The sequence below is a fragment of the Ctenocephalides felis genome, unplaced genomic scaffold, assembly GCF_003426905.1.
Source record: "Ctenocephalides felis isolate EL2017-DRISC unplaced genomic scaffold, ASM342690v1 CF-g0.4_SCAFFOLD_01170, whole genome shotgun sequence".
Taxonomy (NCBI): domain Eukaryota; kingdom Metazoa; phylum Arthropoda; class Insecta; order Siphonaptera; family Pulicidae; genus Ctenocephalides; species Ctenocephalides felis.
In genome coordinates, this window is record NW_020537324.1 from 27,639,107 (window position 1) to 27,653,675 (window position 14,569).

At 32.6% G+C, this 14,569-nt stretch overlaps 3 protein-coding genes across 4 annotated transcripts; 2 read left to right on the forward strand and 1 right to left on the reverse strand.

Annotated features, from left to right (window-relative positions):
* The first annotated feature begins 3,106 nt into the window (after positions 1 to 3,106).
* On the forward strand, positions 3,107 to 5,500 carry LOC113367018. Its single transcript, XM_026608649.1, has one exon. It carries the CDS (start codon positions 3,107 to 3,109, stop codon positions 5,498 to 5,500), a length of 2,394 nt encoding a protein of 797 aa, XP_026464434.1.
* Positions 5,501 to 8,265: 2,765 nt separating this feature from the next.
* Positions 8,266 to 13,277, reverse strand: LOC113368472 (DNA replication licensing factor MCM4-like). 2 transcript variants are annotated; one of them, XM_026610021.1, is made up of 15 exons: positions 13,112 to 13,277; positions 12,705 to 12,954; positions 12,143 to 12,471; positions 11,869 to 12,081; positions 11,526 to 11,760; positions 11,218 to 11,460; positions 10,916 to 11,144; positions 10,654 to 10,848; positions 9,721 to 9,781; positions 9,539 to 9,654; positions 9,389 to 9,476; positions 9,051 to 9,329; positions 8,735 to 8,976; positions 8,447 to 8,657; positions 8,266 to 8,361 (listed from the first exon to the last, which is right to left on the reverse strand). In XM_026610021.1, exons 2-15 carry the CDS (start codon positions 12,952 to 12,954, stop codon positions 8,266 to 8,268), a joined length of 2,787 nt encoding a protein of 928 aa, XP_026465806.1. In that variant the 5' UTR covers positions 13,112 to 13,277. The 2 variants fall into 2 exon arrangements, with proteins under 2 accessions (XP_026465806.1, XP_026465805.1); XM_026610020.1 differs by having other exon boundaries at positions 12,143 to 12,474; positions 13,112 to 13,276.
* Positions 13,278 to 13,408: 131 nt separating this feature from the next.
* On the forward strand, positions 13,409 to 14,489 carry LOC113368474 (protein N-lysine methyltransferase FAM173B-like). The gene is made up of 4 exons (XM_026610022.1): positions 13,409 to 13,540; positions 13,608 to 13,787; positions 13,944 to 14,125; positions 14,343 to 14,489. The coding sequence occupies exons 1-4, from the start codon at positions 13,456 to 13,458 to the stop codon at positions 14,487 to 14,489; spliced, it is 594 nt and encodes a 197-aa protein (XP_026465807.1). The 5' UTR covers positions 13,409 to 13,455.
* Positions 14,490 to 14,569: the final 80 nt, after the last annotated feature.

A 14,569-nucleotide genomic window follows, 5' to 3' on the forward strand; every position in this document is an offset into this window, starting at 1 on the left:
TGCGCCGCACCTGTGTAGGTTGTCGGACCTGTAAAAGGTTTGTTTTTCTACTCGGACAATACGTTTCAAATTTAGGCAATCGGGCAATTCTGACTCATAAAAAGGCCGATGCAGGCAATAGTTTTTGGCATTCAAATCAATTCATTCCGCGCCTTTCATTCGTTCAGTTACTTTCAGTTCCTTACAGTGTTCGAGTTGATTTATTCCGTGGTTTTCATTCATTTTGGTTTAATTCATTCATTCAGTTACTTGCAATCAATACATTCAGTTCCTTTCAGTGTTTGTTATCAGTTCAATATTATCAGTGGATTAAATTTCTATTGTGTGTCAAGTCAACAGTTATTTTTATTTGTCAGTGTATTCGAATTTCTTTTCAACCTATCCAACCGACTACGCTGATGTTTCCAGATCCAACCAAATAGCTGCCGCGGCTTGGACTTCCAAAACAGATAACATTTTCATACAATATTAATTAGTGTTCATTTTTGTTTTTTCATTTATATAAAATTTATATAGAATATATTTTAGTTTATTATTGATTACGGAGTAAGAAGAATTTTATTTTTAATTTATATTTGTTTACCATTGGTTTTTGTTTTCTGAATACATTTAATTTTTTTATTTTTCCTCGAAGTATAAAATACTTCGAAAGGGGTTGAGAAACCCCCCAACATCAACATTTGGTCCTTCGAGCCGGATCCTAATTATTATTAGGATTAATTGGGTGTATACAGAAAACAAAAATATATATAATGGCGCCTAAAATCGATATTGGTGCAGAAATTGCACGTCTAACCGCCAAGAGAGAGATGTACTTTTCAATTGTGCAAGAAACGTACGATCTATCGCAACAGATTGATGTATCTTCAAATAAGACACAATTTCTTGAAAATTTATATATTACTGAAAATGCTCGTGAACAATTTATTCAATTGTGCGATGAAATAAACAAATTAAAATATTTAGATAATCCTAGTTTCATTCCGGAATATTCCGCAATAAAGGCCCTTGAAACGATGTATGCCAAAATAAAACACGCTGAGAAATTACTAGATAATAAAAATGCGCATAGTTCTTCAATTAAAGACATAGTACCCAAACAACATTTACCGTCCATTGAAGTACCTAAATTCTCAGGAGATATTCAACAATGGCCATTATTTTATGAAACATTCAATTCACTAATTCATGAAAATACCGAGTTAGATAATGTTTCAAAATTTCATTTTTTAAAAGGAGCGTTACAGGGTCCGGTTTTAAAAATATTTCATTCTATACTACCGACCGCAAATAATTATCAAATTCTTTGGGAAGCGCTCATAAAAAAATACCAAAATAAACGGTACTTAGCCACCAATTATTTCAAACAACTATTGTCATTCAAAACCATTTCATCTGGACAAATAAATTCATTCCTGGAAAAATTCGATACCGCGGTGCAAGCGCTCTCCCAATTGAATATTCCCGACGCCTATGATTTCCTTATTACGTCACTGGCATTCTCGAAACTCGATCCGTTGTTACAAGAAAAATTCGAGCATTTTTATCAAGGTGAGTTTCCCAAATACCAAGACCTCCTGCATTTTCTTCAAAAGTCACAACAGGCAAAAAATCAAGTATATGGTATGACCAACAATTTCACTAATGACAAACCCAATTACAAAAACACTAAAATTAGCCGGTCATTTTTGTTAAAAAATAAATATGATAACAAATGCTTTGTGTGTCGGGAACAACACAGAGTGTTTACTTGTTCGAAATTTCTTTCATTGAGTATACCTGATAGGCGATCCCTTATTCAAAAATTAAACTTATGCGACAATTGTTTGGGTCATAAGATAACGACTACGTGTCGATCGAATAAAACCTGTTTATTATGTAACGAACGACATCACTCGCTATTGCATACTGGTAGCAATTTTGCGAGTACGGATCAAAATAATCTTTCTAATTCCAAATCAGTAGTACGGTTTTATGCGCATTTAATCAAAACAAAATCGCACATCATATTACCATATTGCCGACAGCAGTAGTAAAAGTTACTACTAGAAAAGAAAACATTTTATTACGTACAATTATTGATTCGGGAAGCGATAGAAATTTTGTGACATTAACTTGGTGCAAAAAGGCTGATTTACAAATTCTTCCAATATCAACCCAAGTGATCGGGTTAGGCAATTCGTCACATAAAGTTATTGGATTAGTTAATTTCACTTTGAAATCTTTAATTGATTCTTATCAGTTATCGGTCTGTGCATACGTAGTACACGAGATAGTGGGAAAGCAACCACAAATTACCATTCCGATTTCATCCATCAAAACATTTCTGAATTATCCTTTAGCGGATCCTAACTTTCATACACCCCAGGAGGTCGACGGAATTTTGGGTTGCGATGTTTTCGGCGAAATTCTTGGCACTAATCAGGTTAAAAATGATAAAGGATTACCTGTGGCCCTAGAAACCCGGTTGGGTTATCTAATATTAGGTTCCATTCCTGATTTATTTGAAAATACCGGCACTTCTACTAATTTATGTAATGTTTCAGATTCAGATTTTCATTTACAAATGAATAAATTCTTACAATTAGAAGACATTCCCGAAATAATCCTCTCTTCTAACGATGATTTATGCGAAAACCATTTTACTACAACTACTACGCGATCTCCAGATGGACGATATGTAGTAGCGCTGCCTTTTAAAAGTGAAGGCAGAAATTTATACAAATCATTTCATTTAGCCTTAAAGCGATACCACATGCTTGAAAATAAATTTTTGAAATATCCCGAATTTCATAAAAAATATGCCGCCGTTATAGAAGATTACCTGACTCAAAACCAATTATCCTTTGTCGATTATTGTCCGGTAGATCAGGAAGTCGATGATTTTATTAAAATAAAAAATGGATATTATATTCCACATTTCGCAGTCGAAAAAGAAAGTTCCTCCACGCCTTTACGCGTTGTGTTTGATGCATCTGCGAAAAATTCAGAATTCACTTCCTTGAACGAAATTTTGCATGTTGGTCCTAAATTACAAACCGACATTTGTTCAATCCTTCTAAATTTTCGTTTCGGGCCTATAGCATTAACAGCTGATATCAAACAAATGTATCGTAATATTTGGGTTCGTAAACAAGATAGAAAATATCAAAAAATCTTATGGAGACCGTTTCCCGATGCACCCATTGGCATCTATGAATTAAATACCGTAACTTTTGGTCTATCATCATCTCCCTTTCAAGCTATCAGAACCATCAAACAACTATCCCGAGACGAATGTTCCAAATATTCTCAATCTATTTCTAGAATTCTTGAGAACGATGTCTATATTGATGATGTGGTTACAAGTATCGACTCCTTGGATAGCGCTAAAACCATTTGCGAGGGTTTGCAGACTGTATTATCGTCTGGTGGTTTTGAATTAAAAAAGTGGGAATCTAATAATTCTAATCTGCGTAAACTTTTTTCTGATTCTGATGTACAAAATAAACATTTCTCTAAATCGGATTTTCAAATGGAATCTTCTACAAAGGTATTGGGATTAAAATGGGATCCCTTATCAGATAATTTTTCATTCGAAATAAAGCTTACGTGGAGAAAATGGACAAAGAGACAACTTCTTTCAGTAATAGCGCGAATCTGGGATCCTCTGGGTTTCCTAACTCCGATAGTTGTTAAGATAAAAATATTATTGAAAAAAATTTGGACATTAAAAATCGATTGGGATGAGGAATTACCATCATTTATTATTACATCATGGTTAGCCGTATATTCCGAATTAGAGCATCTTAATAACTATCAGATTCCGCGTTATCTCGAAACATCAAAACAAAACAAATGTTCATTATTTGGTTTCGCGGATAGTTCAGAGCAAGCGTATGGAGCGGTAGTTTATATTAAATCTCTTGGCAATCCGAATTTCTTGTTGATTTCAAAATCGCGTGTAACACCGATTAAAAACCAAACATTAGCCAGGCTTGAACTTTGTGCCTGTCATTTACTGTCAAAACTTCTGAATTTTATATTAACGAATAACCAACATAGTATAGATTTTGATTCTATTTACTGTTTTTCCGATTCTATGATTGTCCTTCACTGGTTAGCAGGACCGGCTACTCGTTGGAAAACATTTGTAGCCAATAGGGTAACAAAAATACGGGATCTCATTCCTAATGCACAATGGCTTCACATTCCTTCTAATCAAAATGCAGCCGATTGTGTTTCTCGAGGTCTTCGACCTAAGGATTTTATCCAACATAAGAATTGGTTGTTTGGGCCGGATTGGTTGAATGGTCCTATATCAACTTGGCCTGCAAAAACGGTTGAACCTTCCGGAGATATTGATCAAGAAAGAAAAGCTAACGCTCTAATAGTAAAGAGTGTCATACCACCGATCAATCCTTTATATGAATTAACGCAAAAATTTTCTAATTGGTGCAAACTTGTAAGAATTTTCGCTTATATATTGAAGTTTTGTAAAATTATAACAAATCGAAACCGACTTTTGACTTCAGATTTGAAACAAGCCGAGGTTATTATTATTCGTTTAGTCCAAGAACATCATTTTCCCGAAGAATTCAAACTATTAACGAACGGAAAGTCTTGTTCGAAGAAGTTTTGCCGACTAAATGTGGTTTTGGATTCTAATAATTGTTTACGCGTTAAAGGTAGATTAGGATTAACAACTAATAACAATCCACTTCTTTTGCCAAAAAAAGACCAAGTAGTAAATTGTCTCATAGATTACTACCATATTAATAATTTACATACTGGATCAAACTTAGTATTATCTTTATTGAGGCAAAAATATTGGATCTTGTCGGCTCGTGCAATAATTCGTAATCGTCTTCACAAGTGTATAACTTGTTTTCGACAGAATCCGAAACCCATTTTTCCATTCATGGGCGACTTACCAGTACCGCGCATAACAGCCAGTAGAGCTTTCCTAAACGTCGGCGTTGATTATGCAGGCCCCTTCAATATCTCCATGAGTCGTCACAGAGGCGCTCGAACCTACAAGGCTTATATATGCTTGTTCATCTGTTTAGCCACTAAGGCGATACATCTCGAATTAGCTTCAGATTTAACAAGCGATACATTTTTAGATTGCTTGAAACGATTCCTAGCCCGGCGTGGTCCTATTAAATGTATTTACTCCGATTGTGGAACCAATTTTATAGGAGCCAAAAATACTCTTGATTCCTTATTCCTTCTCCTAAATTCCGAAGAGTATAAAAAGCGTTTCAATGAATTATTGGTTTTACATGACATTGAATGGAAATTTAATCCACCGTTTGCCCCACATTTTGGAGGTATATGGGAGGCGAATATTAAATCAGTGAAGACCCATTTGTTTAAAGTTATAGGGTTGCAAATTTTATCCTACGAAGAGTTTAATACAGTCCTCAATCAAATCGAAGCCTTACTGAATTCAAGACCGTTATGTTGGCTGAGCAATGATCCATCGGATCCTCAACCTCTTACGCCTGCGCACTTTTAATGCAAGAGCCTCTGTCGGATTTGCCCGTTGACTATGAAAACTTGAATTTGACTAAAAGAAAACAATTGTTAGATCATATTGTCGCTTCTTACTGGAAGCGATGGAATGTGGAATATCTAACCGAGCTACAGGTCCGACAGAAATGGAATACAGTCACTAATCCTATTAAAAAGGGTGATTTGGTAGTTGTAAAACAAGAGAATGCGCGTCCGCTCCATTGGGGGTTGGGAAGAGTTGAAGAGGTTTTTCCGGGCTCCGATGGAGTGGTTCGAGTAGCATTGGTAAAAACGGGAAATACCCTAATCAAGCGGCCTGTTGTCAAACTATGCCCCCTACCTATTCAATAGTTTATATCTGAATTATTCATTTCAAAAAAAAAAAAAACTTTTCTATCTCATGATATATTTGCTTCTATATATAGTTTTGCCAAATTTTCAATCTCCAGGGCGATGAGAACACCCCTCATAGTCTCTGGAAGATTCTTGTAAATGTCCAAAAAATCTAGACCCTGGCGCGAAAATAAAACTTCCGCAATCTAGATTGTGTGAATGTGGTAGGTGTGAGAGCGGGACCCTGGCGCGAGGTCAGGCTTCCGTAACCGATCTACTCTGAATGAAAGTTTGAATTTATTTTGGCAATTCTATCCTTCCTAATCATGAGGTTCACTATGTACCAATTTCGAGTATTTTCAGAAGTATAAAAGGCTAACCTTTTAGTCGGGGGAAAATGTTTGCGCCGCACCTGTGTAGGTTGTCGGACCTGTAAAAGGTTTGTTTTTCTACTCGGACAATACGTTTCAAATTTAGGCAATCGGGCAATTCTGACTCATAAAAAGGCCGATGCAGGCAATAGTTTTAGCATTCAAATCAATTCATTCCGCGCCTTTCATTCGTTCAGTTACTTTCAGTTCCTTACAGTGTTCGAGTTGATTTATTCCGTGGTTTTCATTCATTTTGGTTTAATTCATTCATTCAGTTACTTGCAATCAATACATTCAGTTCCTTTCAGTGTTTGTTATCAGTTCAATATTATCAGTGGATTAAATTTCTATTGTGTGTCAAGTCAACAGTTATTTTTATTTGTCAGTGTATTCGAATTTCTTTTCAACCTATCCAACCGACTACGCTGATGTTTCCAGATCCAACCAAATAGCTGCCGCGGCTTGGACTTCCAAAACAGATAACATTTTCATACAATATTAATTAGTGTTCATTTTTGTTTTTTCATTTATATAAAATTTATATAGAATATATTTTAGTTTATTATTGATTACGGAGTAAGAAGAATTTTATTTTTAATTTATATTTGTTTACCATTGGTTTTTGTTTTCTGAATACATTTAATTTTTTTATTTTTCCTCGAAGTATAAAATACTTCGAAAGGGGTTGAGAAACCCCCCAACATCAATACGGTTTGAAAATAGAATATTTTTAATTTTTTTACACGATTTTATTCCATTTAGCACGATTTGAAATTTTATGTACTTAAATTTTTTTGTCAAATTTAATTTTTGCGAAGTATGTTCATATCACAAAAAAGTATTTATGAAAGAAAAAAGTCTGATAGTTTGCGAACACTAGCTTAAAGATTTAAGTGAATTCCCTTTTAGCGCGTACAAACGATTTTACTGGTCAAAGCAAATGTGAATGGCACTAATTTAGGGGAATACCCTAAAAATTCTTGTTTTTCACTAATTTTAATAGGTTTTAGAGATTAGAAACAAATCACCCATTTTTGTATAAGATCAATGTCTTTTTTTACACGGCTTCTTCTGGAACCAATCTGCCGTGTAAAAACAGACTTAGGTGTATTCAATTTTATTTAATTGATTTTTTTTATATTTTAGCGATTACATGAACAACAAATTAATCGTCGTTGGAAATTTCGTGCTCGTGTAGTAGATGCCTTAAGTGAACAAGTGAAAAAATGCGTTATTAATATGATGGAGCCGGAACCAAGCAAACGATGGCGGATTGATCAGGTCGTACAGAGCGACTGGATTGGAATGGATTCACGATTATTAGGTGAATAATTAATTATAAGTCTAAAATATCAAAAATATTAATATCTTCAACAACAATCAACACATTTTTTGTTTCAATCATAAGCACGCAAACGAAATCAACAAGAGTTTATTAACATAATAAAGAAAATATGAATTTTTGAGTAATTTATCAGTGTTCGACGCAAAATGAATTTTATAAGAAGCCATTAAGTATTATACATAGTTCTTTCAAAATTTAAACCTATAAATAATTAAGAAAAAAAAGTACAGCGGAGGATTTTATTTACCTTGATCACATGAAAATGTCTAAATTCTTTATTTTACAAAAAGAATAACACTTTGATTATAAGTAACTTGTATTTTACACATTAAATTGTCAATTTCAAAATTTAAACTCAGGACTAAATTCTGCTGAAAATGCTGCTCTCACACAAGCTATAGAGGAGCGCAGACGTATGATCCAAGAAGGAGAGATGAGAAACCCCGATGGAACCAGTTCTCGACCCATAGGTCAGACACGTACTAGAGGTTCTTTTATATGCATTTTTTATTTATGCTTGCATGTAAATATTTATGTAGTTGTTACTATGTTTTAGATATGAGTATTTTAAAAGAAGGACCAATACGAAAAGCAGTGTCACAAAGACTCTCTGATGATAAGAGATAACATTTTAAAAACTAATGTCACATAACATATATATTGATTGAAAAACTTTATTTGTCGAATAATTAGCATTAAATACAAAAAAAAAAAAACAAATCAACAAATTCGAATTGTGCTTTTTCCCATAACAACTATGAGGCCTTCATCTTGGATTTCTTTAAGTGCGTCTTCAAATTGCTCTCGAGTTACCATCTGAAATAGTATTTCATAATTATTATTTATTTTAATAAATTAAAGTAAATGCGATTTGACATGTATTCTAGTATAGAATGCTTACAACTTGACTGCCTTCTTTAATATCCATTAAGAGTTTCTGATAATTTATTGTTGGCTGCTTGTCTTTAGATTTAAGTGCTGCTTTTATTGCTTGTATGAGGTCTGCCTTATGCTTTCTAGCAGCACTGCTTAAACCAGTTGTCAAAATTCCTACATCTATTTTACCTGATAAAGGATCTGTTGCAGATTGTTTTAGGGCCTCACGATGCAACCTATTAAATGAGAAAATGATTTAGAAAAAAAAATGGATATACATTTTCAATTCATTTGGTTACATCTATGTACACACCTCCATGCTTCTTCAACATCAACTAGCTCAACCACTGGGCTGAGCCTTACTTTCGCATGAGCTTCTGCTAAACGTATAAGACTTTCCAATTGTCTCGGATATGCAGATATTTGACCTCTTCCTGCGCCTACCTTGCGCATATCTACATATGCGAGTATCAACTTCTGTTGAGCCTCTTCACTCAAAGTTGGGTGCACATGTTCACGAGCATAAGCTAAATAATCTCGTAGAACACTAATATCCTAGGTTTTCAACATAACAATAAATTATATTAAAGGTTATTATGTATAAAGAATGGTAAATAATTTTAACATACAAATAATTCATCTTCTTCATCTTGTCCAGTTGCATAATACAATGAAACTAAATGTGTAGCTAATCTTCTATCAAATAATTCATCTTGTGGATCCAAGATCAAAAATATCAAATCAAATCTAGACATTAATGTATGTGGTAATTGTACATTGTCAATTATAGTCTTATTTTTATTCCATTGAGATTCACAAGGATTAGCAGCTGCTAGAATTGATGTTCGGGCATTTAATTGGCAGATTATTCCAGCCTTTGCAATACTCAGAGTTTGTTGCTCCATAACCTGCAAAAAGCATATTCATATTAATTCAAGCCTCCAAATTAATTCTTTTTTTTTTATACCTCATGTAAAACACTTCTTGTGGAATCATTCATTTTATCAAATTCATCTATGCAACAAATTCCATTGTCTGCAAGAACCAAAGACCCCCTGAAATATTTTTGTTTTAATTATTTTGCAACTTAAAAGAAGTAAGAAGTATGCATATTTACGTTTGCAATACTAATTGTCTTGTTTCAGGATCTTTTGTAACATAAGCTGTCAGACCCACTGCTGAAGATCCTTTGCCTGATGTATACTGGCTTCGAGGTACTAGATTGTACACATACTAAAAACAATGTTAAACAATCATTACCTATTGCAGAAAGTAGGTGTTACAGATAATTATAGCTACCTGTAGTAACTGAGATTTGCTTGTTCCTGGATCTCCACATAAAAGAATATTTATTTCGGCTCTAAAATTAATAATGAAAGACTAGTTAATGAACAATAACAAAATATATATTGAAATGTGTTACTAGTTAACTTCCCAAAGAAGTTTACGTTTTCGTTAAAAACATCGTTTTCTCGAAAATTTTGTTTTCTCGACGTTTCAAGTCATCCTGAATCGATTTAGACTGAATTTGGAAAAAGTATGTGTGTGTGTATGTGATCCGATTTTTCTATCTTTCGTTTTCTGTTTCATTGTAAACAGCTAAACCAATTTTTAAAATTTACAACCCATTTGATGTAATGAATCGAAAACTGTTTGCAAAATTCTAGTTTTTCACGTTGAGTAGTTTTCGGTAAAGACAAAAGTTGAAAAAATTTTTGGATTTCTGATGGATTTTTTTTGACAATAGAAATTATGGTCATACTAAATATTGAATTTCAAAAATTTGTTAAAGTTTAAAAAACGATATATAAAAAGTCAAAAGTTTTGTGAATTGATAATTTGATTTTCAAAAAACCGCTGAAGCAATTTCAGATGTTGAAAAGCCCATGTGGAAACTTTATAAACATGACCCTTCTTATAGTTTTGCGTGTCGATCGGCCAAGCCGTTTCTTTGGAATTTAGCAGAATAGTGAAAAAAATTTTGTTCACTTTTTTGCACAAGATTCATATTAGAAGTTGTTTGAAACATAATTGACAATTGAATAGATTATATTTGAAATAAACAGATGAAACCAAATATCTATCCAAATACTTTTAATCTCAATTTCTATCGATTAAGTATATTTCCACATTTCGGGATATTCAGGCAACTTACCTTTAGGACAAATATTTAAAGATTTTAAATGGTTTGATTTTGAAATTACAATAATATAATATGAGTTGAAATATTACCTAAAATGATCACGTCCAGAAGTCGTAAATGTCTTCTTAGTGCCTCCAAAAAGTTGCAATAAAATTCCCTTTTTAATATCCAAATTTTCATAAATTGAGGGAGCAATAGCTCTGGCTAACCGGTCATATACATCAGGTTTTTGAGAGAGCAGCCTCAATAATTCTATACGTTCTGGAGGAAAAGCATGGTCTTTTCTAAAAGCATAAAGACTTGATTAATCATGATCCAATTTTAATGTTGATAATCAATTAATTTACATACCCCTCTTCAGTTTCATAAAGTCTCTTGTTATCAATCTTACGGAAGTGAACCACATCAACATGAGTTTTATAAACTGCCCTGACATTTCTCATTCTAGGATTAGCTTGAGTTGGGATGGCTCGATATATTCCAGTTACAGTTACTCGATCACCAGGTTGTACCATGTCAACCAAATCATTATGGGCAAATAATATTACGGTATGTGGGGTCTGGCCAGCTGGCATATCATCTGAGAATAATTGATGACTCAAATAAAAATGAAAAGTCATACTTTAAAACTCTTAAAATAATCGTTTAACTACCTGGACTTTCTTGAAGCTTAATCATTTGCTTATCCGTAAAGTTAGATCTGTTATGAACTAATTGGAAACAATGATTTGTATTGCAGTGAGAGCACAATGTAGGCTCATTAATACGACCTCTATCAATTTCTACAGCACTAGTGAATGAGCATACAATACACTTAAAGAATGCTTCCCGCATTTCAGGAATTATGTTCGAGCACCGAATTACCATACCAGATATAGTAATCAATTGATCAATATCTGAAAGTATTTATAATTATTAGCATTCATATTACATAAAAAAATCATGCATATAATATATAAACCTTCAGGATTTAGTGCCCTCATATTTTTAGTTTTGGCAGCATTAAATGGTCGAACTTGGATCTGGTGATCTAATACTGCCTCAGGATATTTATTAAAAAACATTTCATTAATTGCCATATCCAAGGTGGGAATTACTTCTTGAGGATAGCATAATAATTGTCTGTATAAAGCAGCGTCAAAAGTTTCTAAATGTGCACAATTGACATTCAAAAATGGTTCTTCTAATGTTTTTATCTAAAAGAAAGTTGTTTGTTTATTTATATATATATATATATATATATATATATATATATATGTGTGTGTGTGTGTGTGTGTGTATGAAGTGACAAATTATATAATGACCTCTTCAAGTTTCTGCATGTACAAAGGTTCATTTAAATCCATTCCCTCACTTCTCTCATCATATTCTGGAGTGTTATCAATATACCGCTCAATAAAGCTTTTAAATTTCCTCTTACATTCATTTACAACAACATTTGTTCCCCAAATCACTAGCTGAGGTCCTGCTGATTCAGACTCATCTCGATCTGAAGGTGCTGCAGGATCTGTTCTTGGCTATAATTTATTTCCAAATAATTAGAAATTATTTATATATTACAATCTTTTAATGACTTACTGGATCTGAATTAACATGAACTTGTCGCAATCTTTTATCAAGACGAATGTCAGGTCGGAGCCTGATAGGTGTTCCAGCAATTCCAGATCGGGGAGTTCTGATACTTCCCATTGAGCTGGGAGTGCCATAATTTAAAGGAGAACTCAAATCGATATCACTTAAGTTTAAATGAGCATAAGGACTAGTGGGAGCCAAAGGCTGAGCAGGTGATGTTGGAGGAATTGAAACACTGTCTGATCCAGAAACTGTGACATTTTCATTTCGATTTGAATTTGCATTGCGGCCCCATTTCATTGGTGTGGAAGCAACAGAATCTTGAGATTGACCAGCTACTAATATAAATATATTCATATAGATTCTTCAGTTTTTATTGATAAATCAATCAATTTTACTAACAAGTTTTCTCTGCAGAGTAACATATTTAACAATACAAATTTATAAAAATATAATTGATTTTATTGCTTCTCAGCTTAAGAACAGAAAAAACAAACAAATCAATTTTTGTTCTTTCTTCGAAAAATGAATAATAATTGATTATTGGAAGTTCTGGGTAAATGCTTACCAGGTTTTACTGGTGTCCTTCCTCTTCTACTAACACCAGAAGGAGTTTGAGGTCCATCTTGTGATTGCTGTGTTCTACGTGAAGGAGTTCGTGCTGGTGATGATTGGTGTGACTGTCCTTGTGCCAACCTTTGTGAAGATCTGGGTGTTCTTTGAGTTGTAGAAGATTCACCTTGATTACTTTTAGGTGTTCTTGGGGCTCTTGTACTGTCAGAACTAGATTGGCTTGACGATTTTTCGGGTGAAGGCATCTTCATGGATAATACAAAATGCAAATTCAATTAGCACATACAAATAAATTTAAGAAAAAAAGTAACTTTGTAATTGACAATATAAAAATCAACCAAATAACAGTACACAAATTAAATATAAAACTATTATAATTATTGGAGAAAATAATATAACTACCTTGAGCTAAATATTTATAAAAGTAACAATTTAAAACTATTTAACTATTTGTATTGGCTTCTTTTAATGAACTAAAATCACGTAACTAATTAAAAGCATAAAATTATGTATTAAATACAAAATAGTATCAAAACATAACATAACATTAAACAAACTAAGATAGCTGGAACTACTTTTTGGCGCCAAAAGTAAAGTCAGTGTCAATCGATTTAATGTTTATTATTTGATAATGTTTGCACTACTGCACTTACGAAAATATGATCATGACATGATTCATAGCGCAATATTTGAAAATGTTCGGAATTTGACGTTTCAAAAGTTTTCGATTACATTACGTAAATAATATGAACATCAGTTCAGAAATAAAAGATGTTACTGAAGAAACTAAACATATATCTGGAACTGGAAAATTTTTATTAGCTATAACAGGTATGCTGATATAATAATACAAAAGTTTGCACATTAATTATTTTTAATATGAAATCTAACCTAACAGGTGGAATTGGTATTGGAATAACAGTAATATGTTCCTCCTTCGTAACTCCTGCTTTAAGGCGTCACTGTTTACCTTTTGTACCTGCCACTACAACTCAAATACAAAATGTCTTAAAAGGTGTTATGCAAAGAAAAGGAAAATTGATAGACATTGGATCAGGAGATGGCCGAATTGTTATTGGTAGAAACATTTTGTCACATCGAATATATATATATATATATATATATATATATATATATATATATAAATATATATACAAATTTATTTATTTTTCTGAACTATTTTGCTTGAATAGTATTTTGATTTACTTAATATCGAACTGATTTTTTTTTCTAGCTGCAGCCAAAAAAGGCTTTCAATCTGATGGTGTTGAGGTCAACCCTTGGCTTGTTATGTATTCAAGAATATCAGCATTTAAACAAAATGTTCATAAAATGACAAATTTTTATAGACAAGACTTATGGAAATTTTCTTTATCACCATATAAAAATATTGTAATTTTTGGAGTTGAAGAAATGGTATGTACATAAACGTGAAATTTCTTTTATTTAAATTGTTTTATATCTTCTTTTATTAAATTTATATAGTTCATGATTTTTTATATCAAACCATAAATAAGTATATTAGACAGTCATATCATTCTACCACTGGCATATCTGCTAATAATAATTATTTTTTACTATTATTACATATATGTAGTGCTTGTGAATTTGCAAATATCATTTGTAATTTTAGATGCAAGATGTAGAAAATAAAATATTAAAAGAATCTGAAAATGATACTATGGTTGCAGCTTGCCGATTTCCATTTCCAAATATGAAACCAAATGAAACTATTGGTGAAGGTATAGACACTGTTTGGATTTATAAAATAATAAAATAATCAACATATTAATCATATAATTATTTAGTAGAATATTAAGTAAATTATTAATATGATTCCACTTATACTGTATGATTATA